At 41.8% G+C, this 25,911-nt stretch overlaps 2 protein-coding genes across 3 annotated transcripts; one reads left to right on the forward strand and one right to left on the reverse strand.

Annotated features, from left to right (window-relative positions):
- Nucleotides 1–254: 254 nt before the first annotated feature.
- ORC6 (origin recognition complex subunit 6) lies at nt 255–4,591 on the reverse strand. Of its 2 annotated transcripts, none has more exons than XM_015873974.3 (7): nt 4,499–4,591; nt 4,127–4,256; nt 3,878–4,041; nt 3,601–3,690; nt 2,908–3,020; nt 1,637–1,708; nt 255–1,242 (listed from the first exon to the last, which is right to left on the reverse strand). In XM_015873974.3, the coding sequence occupies exons 1-7, from the start codon at nt 4,561–4,563 to the stop codon at nt 1,070–1,072; spliced, it is 807 nt and encodes a 268-aa protein (XP_015729460.2). In that variant the 5' UTR covers nt 4,564–4,591; the 3' UTR covers nt 255–1,069. The 2 variants fall into 2 exon arrangements, with proteins under 2 accessions (XP_015729460.2, XP_085407186.1); XM_085551060.1 differs by having other exon boundaries at nt 4,463–4,591.
- Nucleotides 4,592–4,763: 172 nt separating this feature from the next.
- Nucleotides 4,764–25,396, forward strand: VPS35 (VPS35 retromer complex component). Its single transcript, XM_015873967.3, has 17 exons — nt 4,764–4,836; nt 9,861–9,959; nt 11,417–11,513; nt 12,335–12,458; nt 13,367–13,549; nt 13,985–14,198; nt 14,851–14,934; nt 15,394–15,503; nt 17,850–17,946; nt 18,031–18,179; nt 18,703–18,910; nt 19,419–19,574; nt 20,313–20,435; nt 20,995–21,174; nt 22,280–22,519; nt 23,204–23,347; nt 24,505–25,396. The coding sequence occupies exons 1-17, from the start codon at nt 4,828–4,830 to the stop codon at nt 24,682–24,684; spliced, it is 2,397 nt and encodes a 798-aa protein (XP_015729453.1). The 5' UTR covers nt 4,764–4,827; the 3' UTR covers nt 24,685–25,396.
- Nucleotides 25,397–25,911: the final 515 nt, after the last annotated feature.

Here is a 25,911-nt window from a genome sequence, read left to right on the forward strand (position 1 = left end):
AATAGCTAAAGCTAAAATCAGCTGTGTGTATCCCTGGTGTTATCAGTGTCACCCAGGTAAGCAAGGAACACGCTAAGCAGTGAGTATTTGGCAGACCATTAAAATACTGCTGAGAAGCTTAGATGGGAGCACTGTTTCAAATCTAAGTGCTCAGACAGTTGTTTTCCTTCATACAAATAGGGAGTTTCTGGGTTGTTTTGAAATGATGATTTATAGAAGTTAACTTGTATGTACAACTCAGACAAAACAAGAAATGGGCAGCAGAATTGGAATGACTTTATTATAGTAATGCATGTCCCAGACTTGTAAAAGTTTGCATTTTCTTTCAAAAATAGTTCAAGTCACAGTCTGAATAGGTGGGATGAAAGTATAGGATGACAGAAGTTGCCTCTAAGACCTGTGGGTCAGGGCACTCTTCAGTTGAAACTTATGCTCCTAAGATACAAAAAAGAAGTCTGTGCCCCAGCATCCACTGTTTGAAATACTTGTTCCCTGGATATCTTCCACAGATGAGTCCTCCTGTCTTATTTTACATGACAAGCATGTGTGTAAAAATGTATGTCTTAATCTAGAGCTTTTCCCTCTGATTTCATTTTTTCTTGGAACAGCTGGGCCCCCTTACATACACAAGAGACTTCAGTCCTACACAGGCATAAAAACTACGGTGAATAAGTATCTGGCAGATTTGTTCTTGAAATAGTCAGTCTTGAATTCATCGGTTGTTTTTGCTGTTTAACAAGGCACCATTAGTCTCCTCCTACTCTTTTTCACTGATTACTGCCAGCCTAGAGGCACAAGGACATGACTTAACATTTATTCTCATTTAACATCGTACTGGAGCATCACCTGCTTCTTGTAGAAAGAAAAATGAATCTATCCTGCCACCTAATGCTACATCTGCTCAAGTACCAGCCTGGCAAATAATTAAACATCCTCTTGAAAAAAACCTCAATTGTCGCTTACTAAAAATAACATTTAAAAACAAGCTCAAAAGATAAAATTAGCTGAATACCAGCCAGAAATCACTTCTATGCTACAGGAATTGTTAAGGGCAAAAGGACTGTTAACATTATGAGCAAGCAGTAGTGATATTACAAGTTGGCACTGTAGAAACAGTACCACTATTTGTCTCTTGTGCCTTAGCAGCGTTTTCCAGGATTCTCCTTTTCCATTCTTCATAGTCTTGCTTTGTTTCAGTCTTTGGCTGTTCACATGGAATCTCATCATCATAATCTTTAGAACCTATGTTTAAATAAAAAAGGGTAAGTCGATGGTGGGCCATCACCAGCCATGTGCTGCAGGGAATAACCAGCCAGTGTACAGAGATCAGCCTGTTCATGTATAGAGACCATTACTGCATAATCTTAACTCTGTGGTTTCCTTCTGTCACCTTTCCACTTTTTTTCAACTTTAGTTGAGTGTAAGAGTTGTTTTTAACTCTACAAGGACTACTCAGTACAATAAACACGGTCCTTTTGCTGTGTTTAATTAGTCCTCTTATTATAGCAGATTGCAGAATGGTTTAAGTAGCTGTCAACCAATTCTTACTGCTTATTATACAGTCAAAATACCACTAAGCAGCAGCAAAGCCCCAGACTACCATGATAGTCTTAGTTCACAGCTAAACATAACTTACCTTCTTTCTCACACTGCTCCAGGTCAGTCTGCAGGGTTTCAGATGTCTCTGCAGCTAATGAAATATCATCTTCTAGACAACAAACAAACAAAAAAGTTGCTTTACTGTCTGAATGATGTGGGGGTCCCAGTGATGTTGTTTTATGCCCAATTCTTTACTGCAGTGATGCCTTCCCACAGTGCCCTCCCTCAGTGATGTGTTCTTCCTTCCAGGTTGCTACCTATAGTGTTAGCACAGCTGCTTGTGCAGCCAGTTAGTGAATGGGCTTAACTGACTGACCTGGCTGGAAAAAACAGTTCAGCAGGCAAGTGGTGTTTCCTAGTCTAAAAGGTTCTCTATTAAAGACTGATTGCCAAGCTCTATGTGTAGAGGTGCCAGCACCCTGCAAGGGTTACAAGGATTGGCTGTCTGCTTTACCTACTGCTGTTGTTGTGTGTGTAACCATAGCAATCAGTTATGTTCATACCAAAATACACATTGCTACCATTCTTGATTATTCATGAGGCATTCTCCATTAATTATTTCCCCTTCTATACTATTTCCATAACTGCTTTGTATTACACCTAACCTGATAAATACGAAGATGAGGTGGAGGAGGGATACTGTCAGTGGGAGAGAGAGGATAAAAATCTGGGAAAGGAAGGAGATAAATAGGAAGGAGCAAAGATGCAAGGACAGGAAGGAATATATATTTAAATCTTTGTTCTCTGCTAAAGAGTGGGGAGAACTGGAAGTTCAACAGTAGGTGAGGAAAGACTCTCACGTCTGCCTGCTGTATGGGGAGTGATGGTGTCAGGTAGTGGCTGAATTACTACTAGGAGATCAAGGCTTAGCTGTGTGTTAATTCCGCAGTGGAGGAAGGGAAAACGCAGAAACATCAAAGCAACAGAGGTAGCAAAATGTTAATTTCCATATTGTGTCGCTATGTTAACAGGATGAAGAAGACAGGCAAGGACGAATCCAAAATGCTTTAGTGGTATGGGAGGAAGAGGGAAAAGCTTTCAGCAGCAGAAAATGTAAGGAACAGTGAGCATTACGGGGAGGACAGGTATTTTTGGCCTTCCATGTTCTAAACTGTTGTGACTTTTCCAGAAGCGAGGACTGTGGGTGACTGGGAACAGGACTGAGGGAAACGCTGGAATAGTGGGCAGGTTTGGCTGAAAGGAAATAGATAAAGTGACCAGAATGAAATCACCAGCAGAAGAGAATAGGGATGCTGTGAGGCTAGATGAGGAGTAAGCTGTATTACAAAAATAAGACCAAAAACATACTGCTGAGTTGTTGGCTGATCTTCTCCATCTGAGTGCACAGACGATCAAATATTGCTTTTTTCACTCCAGATACAGCCAGCATCTTAGCTTTGTCCACTTTCAGCTTCAAACACCTGTAACAGAAAATTAATTTATCTCTCCAGCAAGTGAGATGACATTTGTTAATCTAGCAATGATGCCTTTGGGAAGGAAGAGTCAAGATAGATCTGGAAGTGAAGCCCACAGTTAGCGGCAGCTGTTCTTTCATCTTGAGCAGTAACTTACTAAGAAACGTGCAGAACTTCATGTTCAATGTCCAACTCTAATCTACACAGACAAGAGAAGAAAGTTCTGGTTTATTCTGTAAATATTACAACAGTTATACTGGTTTGGTGGACTTCTTCAGCTACTGTCACACACCAAGAAAGACAGATTTCATTTCTTCTAGGACAAGTAATCAAAGACCCTCTTCTGTACTAATACTTTTGTTCCCCCCCTGAAAACAAACGCAATGTAGGCTGGAGATTTCCTCGTATAAGGGTTCTTGTGTAGAGATGTCTCCAGTTCCAGGGGTATGGATGCAGAATGTGCCTTTAGCACATCTTAAAGAGCCTTTAGCCACGCTGAATCAGTTGCTTACGCTGTATGCATTATTTCTGTTGAATATCTTACTAGGTATCTAAGCATGTAAAATGCCCCTCATGCTGTACTCACCTGCACGCAGTGAATAGCGCGGCTGTTATAAATAGTGGTTTTGAGAAATCAAGGTCCATTTGCTGTGCTTCAGGGAGGCTGGATTCGTACCTAAAGAACGACAGAGCAATAGTTGTATGATTCAACTGAGGCAAATGCAACTTCTGGAACTAATTTGCCACATGGTACCCAGCAAACAATGAGATACCTCAGTCCTTTGTAACCTAGTGCTGCTGCTGGCTCAGAGGAGCAAAACAGAGCAGGGATTAGAGGGTTTGAGTTCTATCTTAGTCCTCACCTCTGCAGGATTCCTGACGCCGTGTTCACCGCCTCCGTGCAGCAGAACTGCACCGCCAGCTCGCGCATCCCCAGCCGGGCGTTCAGCCCCAGCAAACACTCCAGGGCCTTCATGGAGCTCTGGTACGCGGTCTTGTTCAATCCGGACAGTTGAATAAAAGAGTTCTGTCACGGATAAAGGACAGACAGGCGGGTAAGCGAGGCTCGTCGTGGGCACAGCACCCAGCGATAGGCCCGGCCTGGCGCTCACCTTGTGTGCGGGCTGCTTGGCGCTCCGTGCCGCCAGCTCCAGGCACATCACGGCGAGGCCGGTGGCGGGGACGTGCGCGGTGAGCGCCGAGCACCGCACGTGTGACAGCCGCAGGAACTCCTCGGCCTTCCTGCAACGAGCGTGGCGCAGTGGTTAAGGACGCCGCGGTGCAACAACGGAGACCCCGGGTTCGAATCCCCCTGTGGCGCGAGTGGTAGCAGTGCCGCTCTGCAGCACAGAGGCTCGAATCCCGGGGGTTGGACTCGATCTCTCAGGTCCCTTCCAACCCGCACAGCACCGTGATACTATGATTCTATGACTCTATGATGAACACACCTCCCCTCGTCTCTCCCGGTTCCCGCCCCGCGGTACCTGACGACTCGTGTCTCCCCGACCCCCAGCCGTTCCGCCATGTCCCGCACCGCTCCCCGCTCCATCCTCCCGCTCTCTGTTCCCGCTCGTTCTACCCGCGCCGCGCGGCTCCCGACCCGCCACACAGCTCGCCGGCTGACAGGTCCGTCCGGCTGTCAATCATCTCCATAGAGCCAATCAACCCGCAGTAACGCGCTTCCTCGGCGCCAGCCAATGGAAAGGCGGTTGCGCGACGGAGGGGCGGGGCGGCGCGGGCGGCGCAGTCACATGACGGCGCGCGGTGCAGCGGGGTGGTGCTGCTGGGGGCGGCTCGTGGCGGCAGCGCGACCATGGTGAGGGTGAGGGACGGCGGGTTGGGGGGTGGGATGGGGGAGAGCGGGGGAAGAGTCGGGACCCGCCGGTACCTGAGGGGGGTCGGCCGATAGGGGGAGGCCTGAGGGCGGGCCAGGCCTGGGGGCTGCCGATTGGGAGCGCCGTCACAGGCTCCGTGGGGGAAGGCCCGGGGGCTGTGAAGGCCGAGAGGGCCTTGAGGACTGTGCGGGCCGAGAGGCCGCTGCACTGAGCGGGGCGGCTGGTGCGGGCTGGGCTGGGCTGAGTGAGGCGGGGCCGGGCTGGGCCGTGAACGGCACCGTGAGCCGCCGGGGCCCAGGGCAGGCCGCTGTGCGACGGCTGTAAGTGCTTATAAGGAACATGGAGCTTGGAATAGTGCTCGCCAGTGCGAGCTTTTGAACGCTCAGCAGCAACAAAAGGACAGCGGTGCTTCACGGCAGAACCCGAGTTTGGTGTTTCTGTTCTGTTTAATATAAGCAGAATCCTCGGCTGTGTGTGCTATGGCGTCTCTGCTCGTTGCTGTGTCCATCTGCACTGTGAGCAGCGCTGGTTGTGTCTGCAGACTCTGTGATCAACTAAAGCCGAGCTGTGCAGTCCCGGGGCTGCTGGGGCAGCTCTGTGTGCTGGGCTTGTCTGTGTGTTGGAATGGGTTTAACGCTGCATCCTCCCGGGGTGTGTGTGTGGCTGTGAATCCTGTCACAAAGGGGAAATATTGATCGGATAAAAGGCAATGCGCAGTGTGTGCAGATGGTCCGGCTCCCAAGTGAGTGCCCTGGTACCTCATGGCTCCCTCCTGTCTGTTACTTCCGTGTCTGTTCTCTGCCCTCGTCTTGCTGGTGCCCTGTGGTGTGTGATGGAGGCAGAGCAGGAGCAGCGCTCTGTTGGGTTGGTCTGCTCCATCAGATCGGGCTCTGGTGCTGTTTCCATTGGCCATGCTCAAAGCAGAGTGTTTGAGTACCTTATACCAGAGTGCTGTCTCTTACAGCTGTCAGTCAGCTCGTGAATAAGCAGCACAGCCCCTTGATTCCTGTTAATTGCTTGTGCCTTCTTGTGGAAGTAAATGCCATCTTAAACACATGAGAAAGGTTGTCTTTTCTGTTATGAAAGTTACAGGCTCTGGTGTTGCAGAGTAATGCTTCTAATATGAATGTATAAATACAAAACGCTTGTGCTTTCTTTTAGTTAGTGCCAAGCCATGCTGTGATGCTCACAGCAATCTGCTGTGTGTGCTCAGGCTTCATAGCTAGGCTGGCTTTTGTCTGGATCTTTTTCTGCAGCAAACCTGGTGTCTACCTTGGGTAAATGCTCCTGTTACATGGGCAGCAATAGGATGGTTGGTGTCCTCATGAAGTTGGTAGGAGGTAGAGAAACTCTGTTAAGTCTCCTCTGTTGTGGTACCAAGTATGGGTACGTAAGCACACAGGAGGAAAAGTCACATGGAATATGCTGAAAGCATGTCTAAGAAATGATGCTTCAAGTAGATTAAAAGCACTTGAGAACAGGAATGGAATCTTCTCCTTGGTTGTGTGATCTGTGCCCTGCATCCAGTGTAAGGTGTGTGCATGACCAGAGTGCACTGCTTGGTAGGTTCCGCAGGCTTCCCTTGAATTCTGTTGTAGTTTAATACTCTCCAGTTCTGTGGATGCTGCAGTTTGTTGGACTTTAAAACCATCAGTGCCCTGATCTGGATTTTCAGCCACCTCCAGAGTGCTGCTAAGCCTTAAATATATAACAGACTGTGTATTGCTGTGTTCTCTTGGAAATGAGTGCTAGAAAGCAAGTGAATTGTACGCTGTAGGTTTAGTGATAACTTTCTGTGCCAGCATCAAACAGGCAGAAAGCAGCTTGGGGTGTTAAGACTCACGCATTTAAGTCAGACTGTCTGCATAATTGCTGAGAACTGTTATCTTCCGTTTATGCAGTAGTTGATATCTTACTGTGCTGAGAAGGGAGGTTGCTTTGTGCCTTGATTCAGACTCTGCTGCTTTTCTTCAGCATCAATATATCTTCTATTTCAAGGTTTTAGCTTGGAATAGGATTCCACAGAGCAGTTGCACTTCTGGTTAAATAACACTTGGAACTAATGCCTAGTTTTCTGCTATAAAGTGGAAGGTACAGGACATAATCAGCTCTATTTGCCATCATATGTGACACAGCTGCTGGTTCCCAGTGTGACAGCAGCCGTGCTTCCTCAGGCTTCAGCCTCGTGTGTCTGGCACTTGGTGGTAACCAGCTCACGTGCAGAAGTAGCACATGCTTCTGAAGCTTATTGCAGTAGATAGAAAAGGGTACGCTGGTATTTTCTAGATGTCAAAGTCAGAATATTTAGGAAGGAGCTGGAGTTGTGTGCTAGTGCTGCTGTTCAGATGTTTGCCCCTTTCAGAGGCTGTGCTGCTGCAGGCTGTGCCCCTTGGGCTACCTTGGTTATGTCTGTTGCAGTCAGGGAGGGTCTTCTTGCCACCTGTGCAGCTGTAAAATGCAATGTAAAAAACAGGTGTGGTTTACACATGAGACACTGAGGTTGGTAGCAGTGGGTCTGTTAAGCAGCAATATGAGCTTAGGAGTGCAGGGTGCAATGAGCTTTCTGGCAAAGACATATAACCCAGCAGGGTGCGTGATGCTTCGCTATTGATTGTTCCAGACTGGTGCCAGCACTGTCAGCTTCTGTTCCTTACGAGTCAGATTTGTCGCTGAGCTTTATTTATTCCAAGTTTTACTGGAAAGGCAGAATTACTCAGAGCCTTTGTAGAGTTTGTAGCTATGAGTTGCTGGGAGGTACGGCCACCTCGCTGTGCTGCTCTGCCATATGCTTCAGTGCTGTATGGAAGGCCCGTGCTTTGCAGTAAGTGCAGTCACTGATTAGTAGGGCCAGAGCTGACTTGCTCTGACAGAATAGATCTGTTAATTGGTTGTTGTTCATGGTTTAGCTGTTACTGAAGTGCTGAGTTACAGAGTTACTTCCACCCATGGTCTTCTGCTCAAAGCAGAGCTGTAACCAGGGTTGGATCAGAGCAGCCTTGACTTCTCCTTGCTGAGGGCTGGAGAGGGGTGGAGATTCACCACCTGCTGAGATAGGAGCAGGGCACAAACACATTGTGTGGCACTGCCTTTCTGTAAACGGGATGGTTGAGAAAACACACGGGAGAGGTTGTCTGTGGCTCTTGTGGGGGAGGCTGCAATTACGGGATAAGAATCAAGTGAATGTGGGAGAAAGGAGGAAAACATGGGTATGCTGAGGCCTACAACTATTACACTGGTGTTAAATTTAACTTCCCTAATTTAATGGAAACCCAAATTAAAATCTTACCCCTTAGAAGATGCTTATGGGAACTCCAGTCACAGAGCATTTGAGAGAAATGAATACTGAAGATATTGGTTTTAAGAACATCAAGATGATGTAATTGATGGCCTTTTAGATTCTTATCAAGGTATTTGGTTACAGAGGGGAGACCAGGAGTCTTCTGAACGCAATGGAAGAGAAAGGGAATAAGCACAGAGAGTTGGGAAGTTACTGAAGCTGTGTGCTCAGGGTACCAGCTGCAGGGTTCTCTGTGTGCATAAATGCTATTTCTCAGGATCAGAGAAGGTGCAGTTGGGCCACAGTATCGGTGCTTCCATCTCTGATAATAATTGCGGGGTGCCCTCTGAAACCAAAGTCCAGGCTGACAGAGGCTGGGGGAGCTCTAATGAGATGCTGAGGGCTGGCCTACGTGATAGCAGCGTGGTGGTGGTGGTTCTTTTCTGGGTGTTAGGTTTGGGGAGTGCTACTGAATGCAGTGTGTGAACTGCTGGGGGCACTGCCAGGAAGCTGGGCATGGCTTTGGGTTGAGGTAGACTTGAATGTCGTATGTCATGTAAAAGAAAGAAGCTCCACTGACCTCATTGATCTGGCAGAGGAAAGGAAGCAGCTGCAGAAAGGAGTGAATGTTCCAGCTGAGTGGGGGATGTGTAAGGCTGTAAGCAATGGATCTAATCAATGTAAAAAATGCAGTATGACCCTTGGAAAGGTAGATTAGTTTGTTTTTTATGTTGAAGGCTTGGAGTGTTCTTATTTGAGGAGGAGCAGAAGGAAGAGGGTTGCTGAGGAAGGTAGGAGATATGAGGAAATGATGATTCCCATTTGGTTTCTGTTACCTTCTTCCAGTCATCTCTACCTTCCATAAAGGGGTAATTGTACTTTATCCTTTGCTCTGCTTATCTGAAGCGAGGCCTCAGCAGAGCTGTGTGGCATGGATAGCAGTTAGCTGATAGCTTGTGACCTGTGCATGAAGAACGGGGTCTGTACGGTTGTGGTCTGTGCTTTGTGCCTTGCTTTCATTTCCTGGCAAGGAGTAATGATGTTTGCCATCAGTGTGGTGAACTCCTTGTGTTCTTACGGACCTTTTTCTGGCCAAATACTCATGTTGGATTTTTTACCTTAAAATGCTGGTAAAGGATGGAGAAGTTGACTGTTCTACCCTATTGGCTTTGTATCCTAAGAAATAACAGTGCTCATAGGCTGTCCATAACTCATCTTGTCCTTATGCTCAAGTTCTCATAGAATGGCTTAGGCTGGAGAGGACCTTGAAGACCATCTAATTCAAACCTCCTGCTGTGGGCTGGTTGCCGCCCACCAGTTCAGGCTGCCCATCCAGCCTGGCCTTGAGCCCCTCCAGGGATGGGGCAGCCACAACCTCATTGTGCAGTATGAGCCAGCACCTCACCAATCTCAGAGTAAAGAATTTCTTCTTTACATCTAACCTAGGTCTGCTCTGTTTAAGTTTGAAGCGATTACCCCTTGCACGATCGCTGTCAGACCATGTAAGAAGTTGCTCTCTTCAAGTACTGGAAGGCTGCATTGGGGTTTTCCTGGAGAAAAGAAAGTTTTTGCAGAGTAAAACTTTACCCCTTAAATAAATGAATACTTAGCTTTTGACAATTCTTCATGGTCAAGTTGCCAAACACTTGGCACTGTATTCTAAACTATGGGAAAACATGTTGAATCATAGGTAGATTCATGAACATTGTTGTTTTGTTTTCTTTTTTCTTCCAGCCAACAACACAGCAATCCCCTCAGGATGAACAGGAAAAGCTCCTGGATGAAGCCATTCAGGCTGTGAAGGTGCAGTCTTTCCAAATGAAGAGATGCTTGGTAAGAATGTGACTTAAAAATGCAGTGAAGCTTCCTATCTGCTAGGAGTAAAACAGAAAATCAATACTAATCTGTACTGCATTGAGAGAATTTAACTGTTTGTGTTTTTGTGTTAGGCCCTTTGCAAGTGAATGAGGTAGCTACTAAACGAGTGAGCGAGTCCTCAGTATTCCTTAAATAGTCATTTGTACCACAATATTTGACAAGATAAATTATAAAGGTGCACCTTCATTAGTTGGTGCTTCCATTTGAGTCAGCCTCAACGCAGAGTAAGCCTGCTAGTTGTTTCCAGAAGTGTGCTGCTCAAATGTACTCTATATGGAGCTGGACGATGAGAAACTATTCTTGTCAATCTTCAGTGTACTGTTGCTTTTTAACTGTAGTCTTTTCACGGGCTGTGGACTGTGAGGCTAATTTATTATGCTTATTTATTATTAATATTATGCAGTATTACCTGCTGCAAAAGAGAATTTCCATAGGGACTAATTGTAGACTGCGTAAATTCTTTTCTAACTGGAGAACAATTTTGACTGGGGTTTCTGCTGGGATATTTAGCTTGAAACTGTAGCCATTGCAGACCATGGTATAATCATGTGACTGTTTCTTGGCTTTGAGAAGCTTAGCTTTATGTAGAGAATTACTTAGAGAAGCTGCTTAAAGCTGCAATGACAGAACTTAATTATTGCCATATGTTTTCATCTATCTGGGCAAGCTAACCTTGTGGTCAGATAGTAGCAAGGAATTCAATGCCTCTTCCAGTTTTCTGCTGCGTAGTGTACTTTGGAAATCATGGAAGCAGTTGCCTCTGAACTTTCCACTTCTTGTAACTGAATAACAAATTTCTAAGTGTATAACCCTAGCAATTCCATCCACTCTTCTTCAAAATGTAACGCTATTTTTAGTGATGTGTTCAGTAAATACATATAGATGGTAGATTGGAAGCTTCTTGTATCCTGTGTTGCTAAGCAATCATATCCACTGTAAGCACATGCTGTGTACAACTCTTGCTTTCAGTAAGGTGTTCTTGGGTGGGGGGGGGGACAAGAGGAATCAAAAAGTGGCTTACGCTGGCATTACGTTTGTTCTGTCTGGAGGTTTCTTCATAAGATCTGAGAAAACAGCAGACTGGATGAGTTAAAAGTAGTTCTGTTTTGCTTGCTGAATAGAACTTGAGTGATGGATGAGGATTTCTGAACAGGAAAAATATTTTTCAATAATATAATACTCTATTACTATATCTTAAGCCTTCTAGCTGCCTTCAGCTAGAGAGGGGAGGGGGGGATGTAATATAAGCTAGATACTAAATTAATTGAATTAGAACTATAACTTTCCTGATGTTTAGATACTTAACATTTGCATGCTTTTTTTAGAAAGCTATGCTTTAAGTTGTTTTGTTTAAGTACTCTGGTTTCCTTGTGTTATTTGTGATATACTGTTCTTCTCTACCTCCTCTGAAGGACAAAAACAAGCTCATGGATGCTTTGAAACATGCTTCCAACAAGCTCGGTGAGCTGCGGACTTCTATGTTATCTCCTAAGAGCTATTATGAGCTCTGTATCCTTTGAAGATTAGAGGAACAAGTGGTTGAAGTGCTGAATTTGGAATGAAATGTTCACCTGCTGTATTTGTGGTTTGTGGTTGTTCAGTTGTCATCTCTTTTCTCACATTTTTGTTAGCACTTCCACTCTACTGGTTATCTGGATGTATTGTAAGAACATCCAGTTGTTTGCTTACTGTTTGAAGTTCTTTTCTCTTCGGTATGAAGAAGGTCTGTAATGTTTTTTGTATCTTCCATTGTGTGTCTTCAGGAGTCTAGTTCAGTAACAATAGCACCTCTATAAAAAGTTGTGCTTACTCCATGCTACCCAAAAATATCTATAAAGCCAACTTATTTTGCCTTCTTGTTTTCATAGAATCTAATTCTAAATCAAATGCTGTTATCTATGTACTTGCCCATGTTCTTGTACCTGAATGACAGGAAGCTTTTCATGAAATTTGAGGATTGCATGTGAATGTATCTGAATATTGCTTTCTTTTTGCCTTCTGCTGAGGAGGATGTTCTTCTGTACCACGTAGTATGCCTTTACTTCATCTAGGTACTCTGTTCTGTCACATTCACTTGTTAGATGTTTTAACTGCTTGTACTTCTTGCTCTTTTCTAATATGCTAAGAATAGAAATTGAAGTTTAGGTTTATTTAGCACACTTATGCCAGTAGTGGTGAATTTTTCTGAAGTACTACCTACTCAGGCTTGATGTCTTTGAAACCCATGATTGTATTTGAACAGCATCTTTACTCTTTGGTGTGATTCAGCAAATTTCTCTCTAGGTCTGTTGTAGATGTTTTGAACTGAAATCCTTAACTAAGAGAACAAGACATGGCAATTTCTGATGAGCTACACTACCTGGAAGTCTACCTGACAGATGAATTTGCCAAAGGAAGGAAAGTGGCGGACCTTTATGAGCTAGTGCAGTATGCTGGAAACATTATTCCAAGACTGTAAGTGTGTATTTATTTGGTATTTTCTTAAAGATGCCAGATAATGGTCACATGCTGAGTTCTGATAATAGACTGTGTTCGTGCTTAACAGCAAGACTTGTTTGTAAATGTTATATCTGCATATCTTGAGTGGATTATGATGAGATTTAGGTGCAGCTTCAGAAGGTAGGTTGTTCCTGCCAAGATTTCATTTTTGCACATGACTGAGATGGAGGCACTTTGAAATAAAGCAAACTTTGGGTAAAGAGCTGGTCAGCAGAAAACTAATCAAGTGCTCCATTCTGCCCAGTGAGTTCAACTATACAACTAGTATTTTTTCTGTTACCTGTTAAGGAACTCATAGCTGAGGATCTAGCTCTTTGAGCTATGCACAGAATGGGTGCTTTGTAAGCATCTGTCTCCTAGTGGCGAGTAACGAGTGTGAGAGGAGGAAGCTGAATTGCTTTAGCTTTTAAAAGCTTAGTCTTTCTAAATGTAGGATTTAAGCTAATATGTTAGAGGTAATACTGAAGGGCTTATCATTATGTTAAGTTAAGCTTGCTGGGTTGAGGCTAAACTACTGTGTGAAAGAGGTTTAATGCTTTACCTTTATATGTAGCTCCTGCAGGGTGTTGTAAGTATAGACAAGCAGTAATTCACAGCTCCATGCTGTGCATGTATACATTTCTTGTGTAAAGAACTGTAACGAGGTAAATCAGGTTTTTAGACTTGCCATGTTCTGTAGCAGAGGAGAGCAGGAGTTGAAAGCTGGCAAAATATCTGAAGTTTTGGTACCCTGTTACCTGGATGTCATTTAACTGCTTTCTGCACTTCGGTAATGCTGTCAGGGTTGAAGTGGGCTATTGCCTTTAAGTGTGGTGTTGTAGTGTTATTTTACAGTCTGTTGTTCTGTTCTGTGCCTTTTGCAGGTATCTCCTAATAACAGTAGGTGTTGTATATGTCAAGTCATTTCCACAGTCCAGGAAAGATATTTTGAAAGACTTGGTGGAGATGTGCCGTGGAGTACAGCATCCTCTTAGAGGCCTCTTTCTTCGCAACTATCTCCTGCAGTGCACCAGGAATATTTTACCAGATGAAGGCGAGCAAGCAGAGTAAGACGAGACATAACTTTAAAAACAAGTGTTTTTGGACAGAACGTGGTTACATATGTGATGTGACTTTTTCAGGTCTGAAAGAAGTAGATACCATTCGTAGAATGGTTTGGGTTGGAAGAGGCCTTTAAGATCATCTAATTCCAACCCTCCTGCTATAGGCAGGGACACCTCCCTGTAGACCAGGCTGCACAAAGCCCCATCCAGCCTGGCCTTGAGTGCTTCCAGGGAGAATGGAGCATGTGTTAAAACTTAAAATTCTTTTTGAAACTGAATTCTGTTAATTTGGGAAGGGAATTCTAAAGGTTTCCTTATTTGAGAATGTGAACTGCTCTTATGAATGTAGATATCCCACCACGTGCTTCCCCAACCTTGTGTCTTAAATTCTGGGTGGACAGAAAGCTTTTCGTGTCTCTAACTTGTTCTCAATTGCAGTGAAGAAACCACTGGAGACATCAGTGATTCTATGGACTTTGTGCTGCTGAACTTTGCTGAGATGAACAAACTTTGGGTGCGGATGCAACACCAGGGCCATAGTAGGGACAGAGAAAAGAGAGAGCGGGAAAGGCAGGAACTGAGAATCCTAGTAGGAACCAACCTTGTTCGTCTCAGTCAGCTGGAAGGTGTTAATGTGGAACGATATAAGCAGGTAGGATCACTATCCATGATTTCCAACTTTTGCTGCTTTTTCCCCATGTGAAACCAGTTTGGACTTCCAGATGAGCAGCTTGGGAAGAGTTAAAGTTGTGCTAAAAGCTTGGTAATCATGGTACTTCTAGAACCACTTTTCACTTGAAATTCAGAAAGCTAGTGAAACTGTGATGTGTTGAGAAGCTAAGCTAAAGGCACTATTCATGCACTTTTCCTATAAGCTTTTTCAGTAGGGTTGGCATGATGTTTAGACTTCATTTTACTGATTCCCATAATAATAATAATAATAATAAGTTGGTTTAAGAGAGATGTATGTATACAACATTCTGTGGTAGACTTTACAACTTCTAAGTTGTGTTTTCCAGAGTGTTTGGAAAGAATTGTTTGTTTCATGGAAAGGACAGCTAGCAAGACTAATATTCTTGCTTAAAAAAAGACTTGCGTGTTTTGAATTAGTATCATGTACCAAAATGACGTATGTCTGGGAGTAGAGAACTTTTTCTTTGAACACTGGGATTTTATCAGAAAGTCTTTATGTAAAGGAAAAACCGGGAAGTGTTAGAAATATTGCTCTGCTTGTATTAAATGCATCTGTGAGCATTCTGTGCGAGGACTGTAAAAGCACTACAGGGCTGCTCTTCCTATTACAGATTGTTCTGCCTGGAATATTGGAGCAGGTTGTAAACTGTAGAGATGCTTTAGCTCAGGAGTACCTCATGGAGTGTATCATACAGGTGAGTTACTTAAATTCAATTGCATTATTGGTTTTGAACATGGGGATAATAATTCTGTGCTTTTAGTCAAGTTCAGAGTATACTTCTTTATGAACTGTAAAATTTCTTAAAGGGGACTCTTTCTCATTGGCTCGATTCATACTACTTTTCACTAGGTGGGCAGAGTGGAGTGGTATTCATTTTGTGCTCCTTCTGTTGTGGAAGCTGGTAAGCTGTCTGAGCAGCCATGCTTGCAGTAAGAATTGTGATGATATGTAGTCAGGCCTTCAAGTTACCAATTTATCTTTCATTTTTTGATTTACGTACTTGGTAAGACAAGATCAGTTTGGGAAACCCTAAAACAGTCATAGGACTGCATTTAATATGTGGTTATTTGCTTTTCCATGACTATTTTGTTTTACTGCTGTGTGATAGTGGGCAAAGTCAGTTAATAACTTGATGACTGGTCTAAAATTTCAGGTTTTCCCAGATGAATTTCATCTCCAAACATTGAACCCATTTCTCAGAGCTTGTGCTGAGCTGCACCAAAATGTTAATGTGAAAAACATAATAATTGCTTTAATTGACAGGTAAGTGACCGGGGTTGTAGAAATTAGCTCAAAATGAAGTGTGTTGCGCACAAGCAGATGATAACTCTTAGCATTTGAAAACTTTCAGTTTTCTGTATTTTATTCATATTAAACTTTTCTGTATTCTTATCATCTGTAATTAAGACTGTGAAGAATATTATTCATACAGTTTCTATTCTTTGGACTCTGCTTTAGCAGCTTCTAAAGTGTCCTGCTTTCAAGGACAGAGTAAAACTTGATAAGCAGATGAAGCCAGGGAACAACTTATTGACCAGCTTTTGAGTTTCTGAGCTGGAATGGCAGGAGTGTTCTGCTTGACAACCTCTTCAGAAAAGAGCTGGTAGGAAGCAGAACTACTTTCTTGATTCTTACATTTGTGGAAATACTGCTTATAACTGCTTGCACTGAATTAAAATATTAAGGGTGGAATCTAAACTGGAGTTTTAATTTGTATTCTGAATGGAACCAACAGCGAGTACCTGTACTTTCTTACCACAGAAAGATGCACTTAAGATCATAATCTTGAAGCCTCAAAAAAACCTTGCTTTTGCACACCAAGTTATTCTTGTATAACTGATCCATTCATACCACTGTAGGTAGTTCAGTTACTGTAGGAACCTCTTGCTAGATTCTTTACATTATCATGTAGCAATGTAATTCTTGCATGGAGGCTTTTATTTTGTACTTTCTGCTGTCACATTTATGCAGAGAACTTGAATAACTTTGGTATTGCCTCCCCACTAATTTTTCTGTTCTTAGTCTTACAGGTAAGCAAAAGTAAAGAACTGAGTGTCAGTGAACCTACTGTGGTCCTAGGCATATCAGTACTGTGTTGGCTGCTGTTAGTGTCTTCTGGAGCCCTCTTATTCAGAGATAGGATAAGAAGTGGGGTGGTGTGATTATCTTCTGTAATTTGGCAGCTTTTTTAGGACTAATATTACTCCAAGTGTTGAAGGATAGCAGTGTTATCCGTTCTTTCAATCAAACAAATTACATGTAGGGAAAATATTTTGTTTAGTTTGCTGCTGTTTGGAACAATTATGCAGTTCAGTACTGTGCAGTTATGATTTAGATGTGTTCCATGCAGGTTGTGCTGGTTGCATTTCTCATCTTGATTTCTGGCATGAGATGGTTGAAACTGGACTTGAGCAAAGCAGAAAAGCTGGTGAAGCTTTAACCTCTATTGCCATAATTTCCTTTCCTGTTTGAGGAGTCTTTCTGAAAAGACTTGTTGCTTTGGGATCTTTTTTGACTTACTGTGCCATTCACAGCTTTTAATTATGCTGCCATCTGCCTGCAACATGATGGTATTTGGAAGCCTGTCAGCCTTTACACATTGAGTTGTCAAGAGAAATTATCTTGTGCCTTTGAGAAAAGGCAGTGATTTTCCTTGGCTTTAGAAAACCTTGTTACCAAACCAACAAAATGTGAGTAGTTGAATGTGTTTTCCTTGGCAGTGAGTTTTTTTGGTGCCTAAGCCTGCTCTTACATATCTTTGCTTCAGAACAGAAGTTTGTTAAGAATTGGAATTTTTAAACTCTGTAAGAAATAATCTTACAAACTTGAAGCAGGTGATTTTTCCTAAGTATTTTGTAGAACTTTCTGTAACTTGAAAAAGAAAAATCTCTAAAAGAACAATTTCTAACTATTAGAAAGCAAGAGAATCAGTGTTAAGCTTTCTTCAAGTTTTAGCTTTAGTCAAGTGTTAACTTCCTACAGTGATAATTTTTACTTTTTATCTTTTTTCCGCACAGCTGGTGGTTCACCTTGGTTCTTCTTGTCACTGATTGCAGTGCAGCAAAATTCCAGATGTTGTATAACTCTCTCTTAACTTCGCTTTTTTGGTAGAAAAATGTCATCTACTCCACTTCAAATTTACTTTGAGCTTTGCTCTCCACAGATAGTGGACATCCCAGACACATTCATCTGCAGTTCTTTTGGAAGCAAGGAGTAGCTGAGTCATAGTTCAGTTCCTCTCTCTCCCTCCTCTGGAGACTTGTAACTGAAAATGCTATTGGATGTTTAACACCAGTGCCAAACATCTGCTGTTCCATCAGGCTGCTCTGTAGATTTTTCTGTGCTGGAAGGAACAGACAATCAACTGCTAGGTGAAGAGCACAGATTATGAACCAACCTTGTTCTTTCGTCATCTTGCTGTCTATCAGCACTCTTTTCTAGGACAGATACTTACTAGCCTCAGTGGTTGATAGTGGCCTCTGACTCTAATGAATTTCTGTTTTGCTTCTAATAAAGCTTGCATACATTCCAAAAAAACAAACCTGAACTTTTTTTTTTCTGCTAGTATCTGACTTGTGTCTGGGTTTTTTTCATTGTTGTTGTTACCAGGTTAGCTTTATTTGCGCATCGTGAAGATGGACCTGGTATCCCAGCAGATATCAAACTGTTCGACATCTTTTCACAGCAGGTTGCTACTGTTATACAGGTATGCTGGAAGTTCTTGCATGCAGTCTGTTCTGTCTGCCAAGTTATGTTCTTTTGATCAACTTAGTGTTGTCTTAAATTTCAGTCTCGTCAGGACATGCCCTCAGAGGATGTCGTATCCTTGCAAGTTTCTCTCATTAACTTAGCTATGAAGTGCTACCCAGACCGTGTTGACTATGTTGATAAGGTGTTGGAGACAACTGTAGAAATATTCAATAAACTTAATCTGGAACAGTAAGTAAATATTACATTCTTTCTGGAGTAGTAGTTGCCCTCTAATCTTGACTTCTACATCATATTTTTGTAAGATGAAGAGGAATGGTTTAGATTCCACATCTTGGTGCAATTGCCAAACTGTGGGAGTTTGTGATAAGCTACAATGGGGTAAAGTCAGACTCACTGGGATTTACTCACCTGTGCATAAATCTTCCCATGTAGCTGTACAGATACACAGTGTTTTATGCCAAGCTTTGTGTAGTCACTACCTCTTCTTTCCCTTACAGCCCTCTAGAGTTTTCTTATTGCCGAATTTGCAGCCACAGTCTGTTCCTGCTGTCAGTGGTTTTACAATTTGTAATTCCCACTGTATATCCCAAAGAGCAAGATAATACTATTTTTGATCCTTTATTTTTCTGATCTTTGCAGTGGGTTGCTTCGGTGTTGTAATCTATATCAGAGTTGGTATTAGGGCAGACTTAAGACTGCCTACGTATGTGAACTAGTAATTAATTGTGGTCTCACGTGTATTTTCTTTTAGTATTGCAACAAGCAGTGCTGTTTCAAAGGAGCTGACCAGACTTCTGAAAATCCCTGTTGACACTTACAACAATATACTGACAGTTTTGAGACTAAAACATTTCCACCCCCTGTTTGAGTACTTTGATTACGAGTCCAGGAAGAGCATGAGTTGTTACGTGCTTAGCAATGTGTTGGATTATAACACAGAAATTGTGTCCCAAGAACAGGTATGATGAAAGCTTGCTTACATGGAAATTCTGGGTATCTAAGCTACTGTTTGAAGACTTGAAAACATTCTAAGGGATCTCACACAGGGTTTGCTTAGATTCTGTTCCTCTCTTCCGTATTTTATTAGCCCAGGTTTTATCTGGCTTGGTAATTTTCTGCCTGAGTTCTAAAATATCGCACCTTTACGTATCTTGTCTATCTCATCCTAGAAACTACTTATTAAAGTTGAACAAAGACCCTGATTTCCCCCTTGAAGTTTGGCCTTTTACCTGAAGAAGGCTTAAATGGTACTTATAGAATCTGAATTTTCTCAGTACAGTTATTCTGTCTCTCTGTGCAGAGAGGGACTCTTCAGTTTGTAAGGCAAATAAGTCCTAAAGCATCAACAATTAACATGGTTTTTAGTCCTTTGCCAGCGCTATGAATGGCTGTAAAGACACTTCCAGTTGCTAACAACTTATATTCATAGACTACTTGACTTTAAACAGCTTATGTTGCCTTTAACAGGTTGATGCTATCATGAATTTGGTATCCACACTGATCCAGGATCAGCCAGATCAGCCTGCTGAAGACCCTGACCCTGAGGACTTTGCTGATGAGCAGAGTCTTGTGGGAAGATTTATTCATCTTTTGCGTTCAGATGACCCTGACCAACAGTATAAGGTATGGCATTAGTGCTTCTGAGTGTGTTTGTGTTCTGTGAAGTGTCAGTTTTGGTGTTACTATAAAAGATTTATTGGAGCTGGAAGCTGGAGTATCATTGCTCTGGCAGAACCAACTCAATACACAACATCATGCAAAAGTGTAAAAAGCTGCTTATTTAGAAGTAGTGTGTTGAGAACTCAAAAACCACTTGTGAATTTAAGCTTCTGGTTCTGAGATATGGTAATTTGGATGCAGCTCTGTTAATCTGGTGTAATTCAGTTAACCTTCTAACTGAACCATGTATAACCATCTATCTCAAAAGCATCAAGTGAAACTTGGATCACTTGTTTTGTTAAACTTAACTGCTTTAGAGTTTTCTACAGGCCTTTCTGTAGGAAAGGATGGTCCTTTTTTTGCAGTTTTTGTTATTCTGATGCAGTTTTTAGAGCCCGGGCAACTTCTGTCTCACTACCCAATCTAGGATGTATCTGTAGTTAATATGGTATTGGGCATTGTCTACAGCTTGTTGAGCAGTTACAGGAAGAGGTTTTGTCACTCAGTGCACAAAACACAGATACTGCACAAATGTAATTCATGTTAAATAGCTTGTATGTCTTCCCCACCACCCATAAAATACTGTTAACTTACCTGATACTGACTCTGTGTCTTCCTGCACCACACAGTGCAGATTATCACAGGTGCAAATAATGTGAATTTTTAAAGTATTCTCTAAGCTTCTGCTGCTTCTGTTTTTAGATCTTAAACACTGCTCGAAAACACTTTGGTGCAGGTGGGAACCAACGTATTCGTTTTACGCTGCCGCCATTGGTTTTTGCAGCATACCAGCTTGCTTTTCGCTACAAGGAGAACTCCAAAGTGGTGAGTTGGCCCCTGGATGTCTTTAGCACAATTGTTTCTTTTTGCCTGCTTCTTTAAGAGGAGTGAGGGGAGCACGTTGTCTGGCTGCAGATAATAGTGTGTGAAAGCTTGATGTGGAATGTTAGTGCTTTTTTCCCCCTCAAGGTAGACTGCCCAGTCCTCTGCTGATTGCACTCTAACTACTGCTCAAGTTACACTAAAGCAACTACTCTTGATTTATATTTTTTTAATCTCTTTAATGCTTTCTAATTGAAAGTAGTATCTTAAACATTCATTTCACCTTATTGTGGGGTTATAGCATTGAGAAATAAAATGCTGTTTGGTAAAAGCACTCTTGAAATTGAATGTCTTGAAAGTCTCTTGTAATTGTTTTGTTAAGACCTGCTGAGATCCATGCAGTACTGCGAGGGCCATGTATACAGCCCACATTAATTTCAGTAATTGACTGGCATCCAGAAGGGACCAGACTGGAGCACTTAACAGATTTTGCTACAGTTCAGATTCTTTTCTCTTACAGCTATGGCCCTGTTCAGACTTTTAACTTGATTTACTTGTCTAGGATGACAAATGGGAGAAGAAGTGCCAGAAAATCTTCTCATTTGCTCATCAGACCATCAGTGCTTTAATCAAAGCAGAGCTGGCAGAGCTGCCTCTTCGTCTCTTCCTACAAGGAGCGCTGGCTGCAGGAGAGATTGGCTTTGAGAATCATGAAACTGTGGCCTATGAATTCATGTCCCAGGTAAGTGTCCAGCTGCTATAGTCCCGTGCTACCTTAAATTTGATTTGGATCAGTTTTCTGAACATTGAAAATCCAGTGTGATTAAAACGTTAAATATTGCAGCTAATACTATTAGGTAGAAACTCCTAAACTTCATTCTTGCTTCCCAGGGCTGTGTGAAATTGAGCTCCATTGATACTATTTTGAGTACTCAGTCTGACAATGTGTGTTATGTTGCACTGCGACCATATCCTCATGCAATTGGCTTGCAGGAGTGTGGCTTTCTCAATGTGAAATGCTTCTTTGTTGCTTTTAGGACCATTCCCAGCTCCTGTTGTTAGTACTGTACTGATCATAGGCACTCTTGGAAGATCTGTAAAATTTGTGGTGTTCACAGCTGTCATGCTGGTCTTTACTGATAACAGTCTTTTTGTTGAAAATTATTTTATGATTTTGAAGTCTGCTTTACCTGTAACTTAAGCCTTTTTCCCCCCTGCCCACATTTGATGAAGAACTGACTTATTAATGCTATCCGGATTACAGGCTTTGTCCTAATCTTTCCTCTAAATGCTGCCACTAATGCATGTTTTTAAACTGAGTCACTGATAGCCCCTTGTATTTACTCACTGTGGATCACTGGCTATTCTGACACAGCACGATTGTGAAGGACCAGTGTGCCAATTGTGTGTCTTCTATTACAAAAAGAGTTTGAAATTTTTTTAGTGGTATGTTCTTTTCTGAAGGCTCTTTATCCACACGGCAGCAGGGCAAACATTTTCCTTACCTACTATATAGTCAGTAACCTACCATTGCTGTGCTGTTTTGCATTTTGAAGAACCTTGTTAATAAATATTTGTCATTGAAGTTCCTTATTTGAACAGATGTTTGAAATAAGGAGAAACTCGATCTTTGGTTATAAGAGAACTATACATCTTTTCTATGACTGTTTAAATAACTGTTTCTTGCAGGACACGTTTTTAGTCTGTAATTTTGACTTGATGGTGACAGTCTCTATGAAATATACAAACAGCCAAAATGCAATTGGACGCTTTCTTGTCATTAGCAAGTGTAATTTTTTTATATTGTTCTGAAGCAATAATTAAGGTTTTCCTTCTCCTCTGACTAGGCTTTCTCTCTGTATGAAGATGAAATTAGTGATTCAAAGGCACAGCTGGCTGCAATCACGTTGATAATTGGGACGTTTGAGAGGATGAAGTGCTTCAGTGAGGAGAACCACGAGCCTCTGAGGACTCAGTGTGCATTGGCAGCCTCTAAGCTCCTTAAGAAACCAGACCAGTGCCGGGCTGTGAGTACTTGTGCTCATCTGTTCTGGTCTGGTCGAAACACTGACAAGAATGGAGAGGAGGTAAGAATAAAGGGACACAGTGATGCACATCCTACCTCAGTAATGTAGCTATGCTTTCGTTCAGAATGCACTCACTTCTAAAGTGAACAGTGTTGTGATGCAGGCTTGGCTGGAATGTGTCCCTATATATGAAGCCTCTCAATCTTACAGTGTGTATAAATATTGAATTAAAAAAACCTCAAACTTACAAGTGGAAGTACCATGCAAGATTTTGTGATTGTCAGGTAGTTTAATGCTGGCTCAGAGCAATCTCCTGCATTTTACATGTCTATATGGTTGTTAGTACACGAATCTCATTGATTCATTCCAAGGTACAAATTGTTGAATTCAAAGGTAAAAAGTGGTCCTCTTCCCAGATGAGCTGTTGTACTTATGAACATCTGTTTGGAGTTTGCTTCCCAAGCTATGTGTTAATATACATATTATAAAATTGAATTTAGTTTGATACTTGAAGGCTTTCAGGAACTTAGCAGGTAGCTTACCCAGACTGTTATAATTGAGAAAGGTACAGTTTTATGGTAGGCTGTTCTGCGGTTTGTGTAGTTCTCCACAGTGGTTTTTGTAGCGCACCACTGTGAAATGCTCTTTGTGTGTCAAGGGAAGAAATGTTGGTTCTCCTTGTTCTATTTCTTCTATTATATCATTTTATTCTTCTATTTCTTGTAACTTTATTTTTCCTTGTAGCTTCACGGAGGAAAGAGAGTGATGGAGTGTCTGAAGAAGGCTTTAAAAATAGCAAATCAGTGCATGGACCCTTCTCTTCAAGTCCAGCTTTTCATAGAAATTCTAAACAGATACATCTATTTTTACGAAAAGGAAAACGAGGCAGTGAGTAAAAACTCATTAAATCTATTTTCTAACATCTGTACTCATTTGTGCCCTGGATCATGTTTGCTCAGCGTGCTAAATAGTAATACTGAGTGGTCAATTTTTGGTATGCTAGTAAAATAGAGTGCTCTCCACAATGTAGAGAGAACTTTTTTACATGGGAAAGAAAAACAGTTGTAATCTAGTTCTGAATTTAAATTGCAAGATATGTATACATCTACTTCTATTAGGTCAAAACTGACTACAACTTAAAACCTTACTGTATTCTCATCTAACTTCAGAGTATTTAACTTAATATGCACTAAAGGAAATGAAAGTGTTAGGGCTATTCAGAGTCAGTGCTGAGAGTGCCACAAAAGATTGGCATAGCCTTGAATCTCAAACTGGCGTGATATCTCAGATGCCAGTTGCAAGACAGCAGTTGCAGCATACTCAGATTTTAGTTACCATGTAGCTGGTAAACTTCTGGAGTTCCTATGCTACCATGTAGTAAAGAGCAGATGTTAATAAATATCATGTAATTCTGAGAGAAAATACGAAGAGATTTTAGTATTTCTCCAGCTACTGCAGTAGTGTTGGAGGTGTTGGATCTGTAGATTGAGGCAAAACACGATTCCAAAGCACTGAGCACACGGGTAAGGAAAGTTCCTGATATAGTGGCAGTCTGCAGTGTGTTTTGTGCTGTGGTGTTCTGTGTAATGCTGGACTGGGTGCCAGAGGCAGCTGTACTTTCCTAAGCTGTGACTTCGTTGCTAAGAATAACTTGATCTGATCATCCTGACTTCTACAAGAGACAGGTTGTCTAGACAGTCTGATTGCATGCTTCATTTGTTTAAAGTTATTAACGTTTGTAAAGAATAAAGTGGAGAGAAATACAGTTGAGTTACAAATCTATAGGTTTCTTCTCTTGAGGGGCTGTTCACATTAGCTGGAGTAAGGGAAAGCTTTCACAAAATTCTGAAACCTGAAGTATTGTGCCTTCTAGGAGGAGCGAGAGAAGGTGCAGAGTCCAGCAGTTTCTTTGCATATGTTATCAATAACAGAAATGTCCAAATACCAAGAGAAGTCTGTCTTTAGAGAAGTCAGTTAAAACTAATCTTTATGTGTTATACAGAGGTCTTGTCAATTAACTTTGGTGTTCATATCTTCTCCTACAGGTTACAATTCAAGTTTTGAATCAACTGATACAAAAGATAAGAGAAGATCTTCCAAACCTCGAATCTACTGAAGAAACAGAACAAATTAACAAACACTTTCACAACACACTGGAGCACTTGCGTCTGAGGAGGGAATCACCAGAATCTGAGGGGCCAATTTATGAAGGTCTTGTTCTTTAAAGAAGAACCGCACTGTACTTATTTCTTTTCATTTACATACCGTATGTTTTTTTTTTTAAGATAGATTCATAGATTGTGCCTTTCGGAAATGTCAAGTTAACATTCATGTGCTCAGTCTGGCACTTCAAACGCTTGTGTTTAGTACTCTAACGAATTTGAGAGGTTGGACCAGCAACTACAGGTTTCATCAGTTAGCATGAATGAATCTTTCTTTGGAATCTATGTGACATGGTAGGGCTTTTCTGTTTTTGACTTCTCTTGTCTGTTTGCTGTTGCTTCTGTGGCACTAGAGTTCTAAACTGGCAGTGACTGTCATCTGAAACTGTGATCCTTACAGAGCATCAGACTTCTGGGATTATTGTATGTCAGGTTCTGCTTGTGCTTTTCTTTTAATGCAAGTGAAGACTAAGTGTAATGTTTTTCCCTAAAAACTAGAATATATTAATGCATGTTTGGAGAGTTTTAAAATACCATGTTCAAAAACAAAAGTTATATTTTGCATATTAAGGCTCTGTGACATTCAGTGAGAGCCAGTTCTGTGCACAGGGCGTATTTATCAAAATAATTTTGTTCCAAATAGTATAAAAATAGAGAAATTGCAATCTATATAGATATGTATAACCTTCGTTACTGTAAATTTAGGGGAAAATGCATTACACAAATTCAGTATCATGATTTTTGCACCAGTGAAACAATAAAATTGCTATTAACACCTGTTGTTTTGTCTGTTCAGAGCCCACTTTGAACCTAGTACTGCCTTCTGATAAAAAGCAAAGGGACTTCTACTTTGAAGGGACAAAAAAACAAAGGCGTGGTTAACCTGGATGAACTAAAGAGGGTGTTAGCTGTCCTGATGTAGAAAACTGTCATCCAAAACCAATTTCTGCTGGAAGGTGCCTGTTCACACCTCAGAGTGCTTTTCTGACTTGGGAGTGGTGGAAAATCCTACTAGATTCTAGTTCTGTGCTAAACAGATGTGTGGCAATTAAATGAAGAAGCTGTAGAAATTTGAGTGGTAGAACAATTTCCAATGGTATGTGAAGACTGATCTAGTTGTAGATTAATGACATTTGCTGAAAACTTTTGAAATGTTGCTTCTTTACCTTAACTGATGGCAGTGTTCTAAAGCTACCTGACTGAGCTTCCTCACTTCTTGAGTTGGTCACTGTTATTAAAATGGTATAAGCTTCATTGGATGAGGAAGTTAGACTTTGCTGGGTTGTCTAA

This window comes from Coturnix japonica, chromosome 6 (genome assembly GCF_054131305.1).
Source record: "Coturnix japonica strain WE chromosome 6, WE-NBRP24, whole genome shotgun sequence".
Classification (NCBI taxonomy): Eukaryota; Metazoa; Chordata; class Aves; order Galliformes; family Phasianidae; genus Coturnix; species Coturnix japonica.

Excerpts from the sequence above, each read along its gene's own strand:
- ORC6 (XM_085551060.1), bottom strand. The coding sequence starts at position 4,563 with ATGGAGCGGGGAGCGGTGCGGGACATGGCGGAACGGCTGGGGGTCGGG. Across the intron at positions 3,021-3,600 it reads GCGCTATTCACTGCGTGCAG|GTGTTTGAAGCTGAAAGTGG; the intron begins GTGAGTACAGCA and ends TTTCTGTTACAG. Across the intron at positions 1,709-2,907 it reads GATCAGCCAACAACTCAGCA|AAGATGATATTTCATTAGCT; the intron begins GTATGTTTTTGG and ends TTTGTTGTCTAG.
- VPS35 (XM_015873967.3), top strand. Across the intron at positions 13,550-13,984 it reads GATGAAGGCGAGCAAGCAGA|TGAAGAAACCACTGGAGACA; the intron begins GTAAGACGAGAC and ends TCTCAATTGCAG. Across the intron at positions 15,504-17,849 it reads ATAATTGCTTTAATTGACAG|GTTAGCTTTATTTGCGCATC; the intron begins GTAAGTGACCGG and ends TGTTGTTACCAG.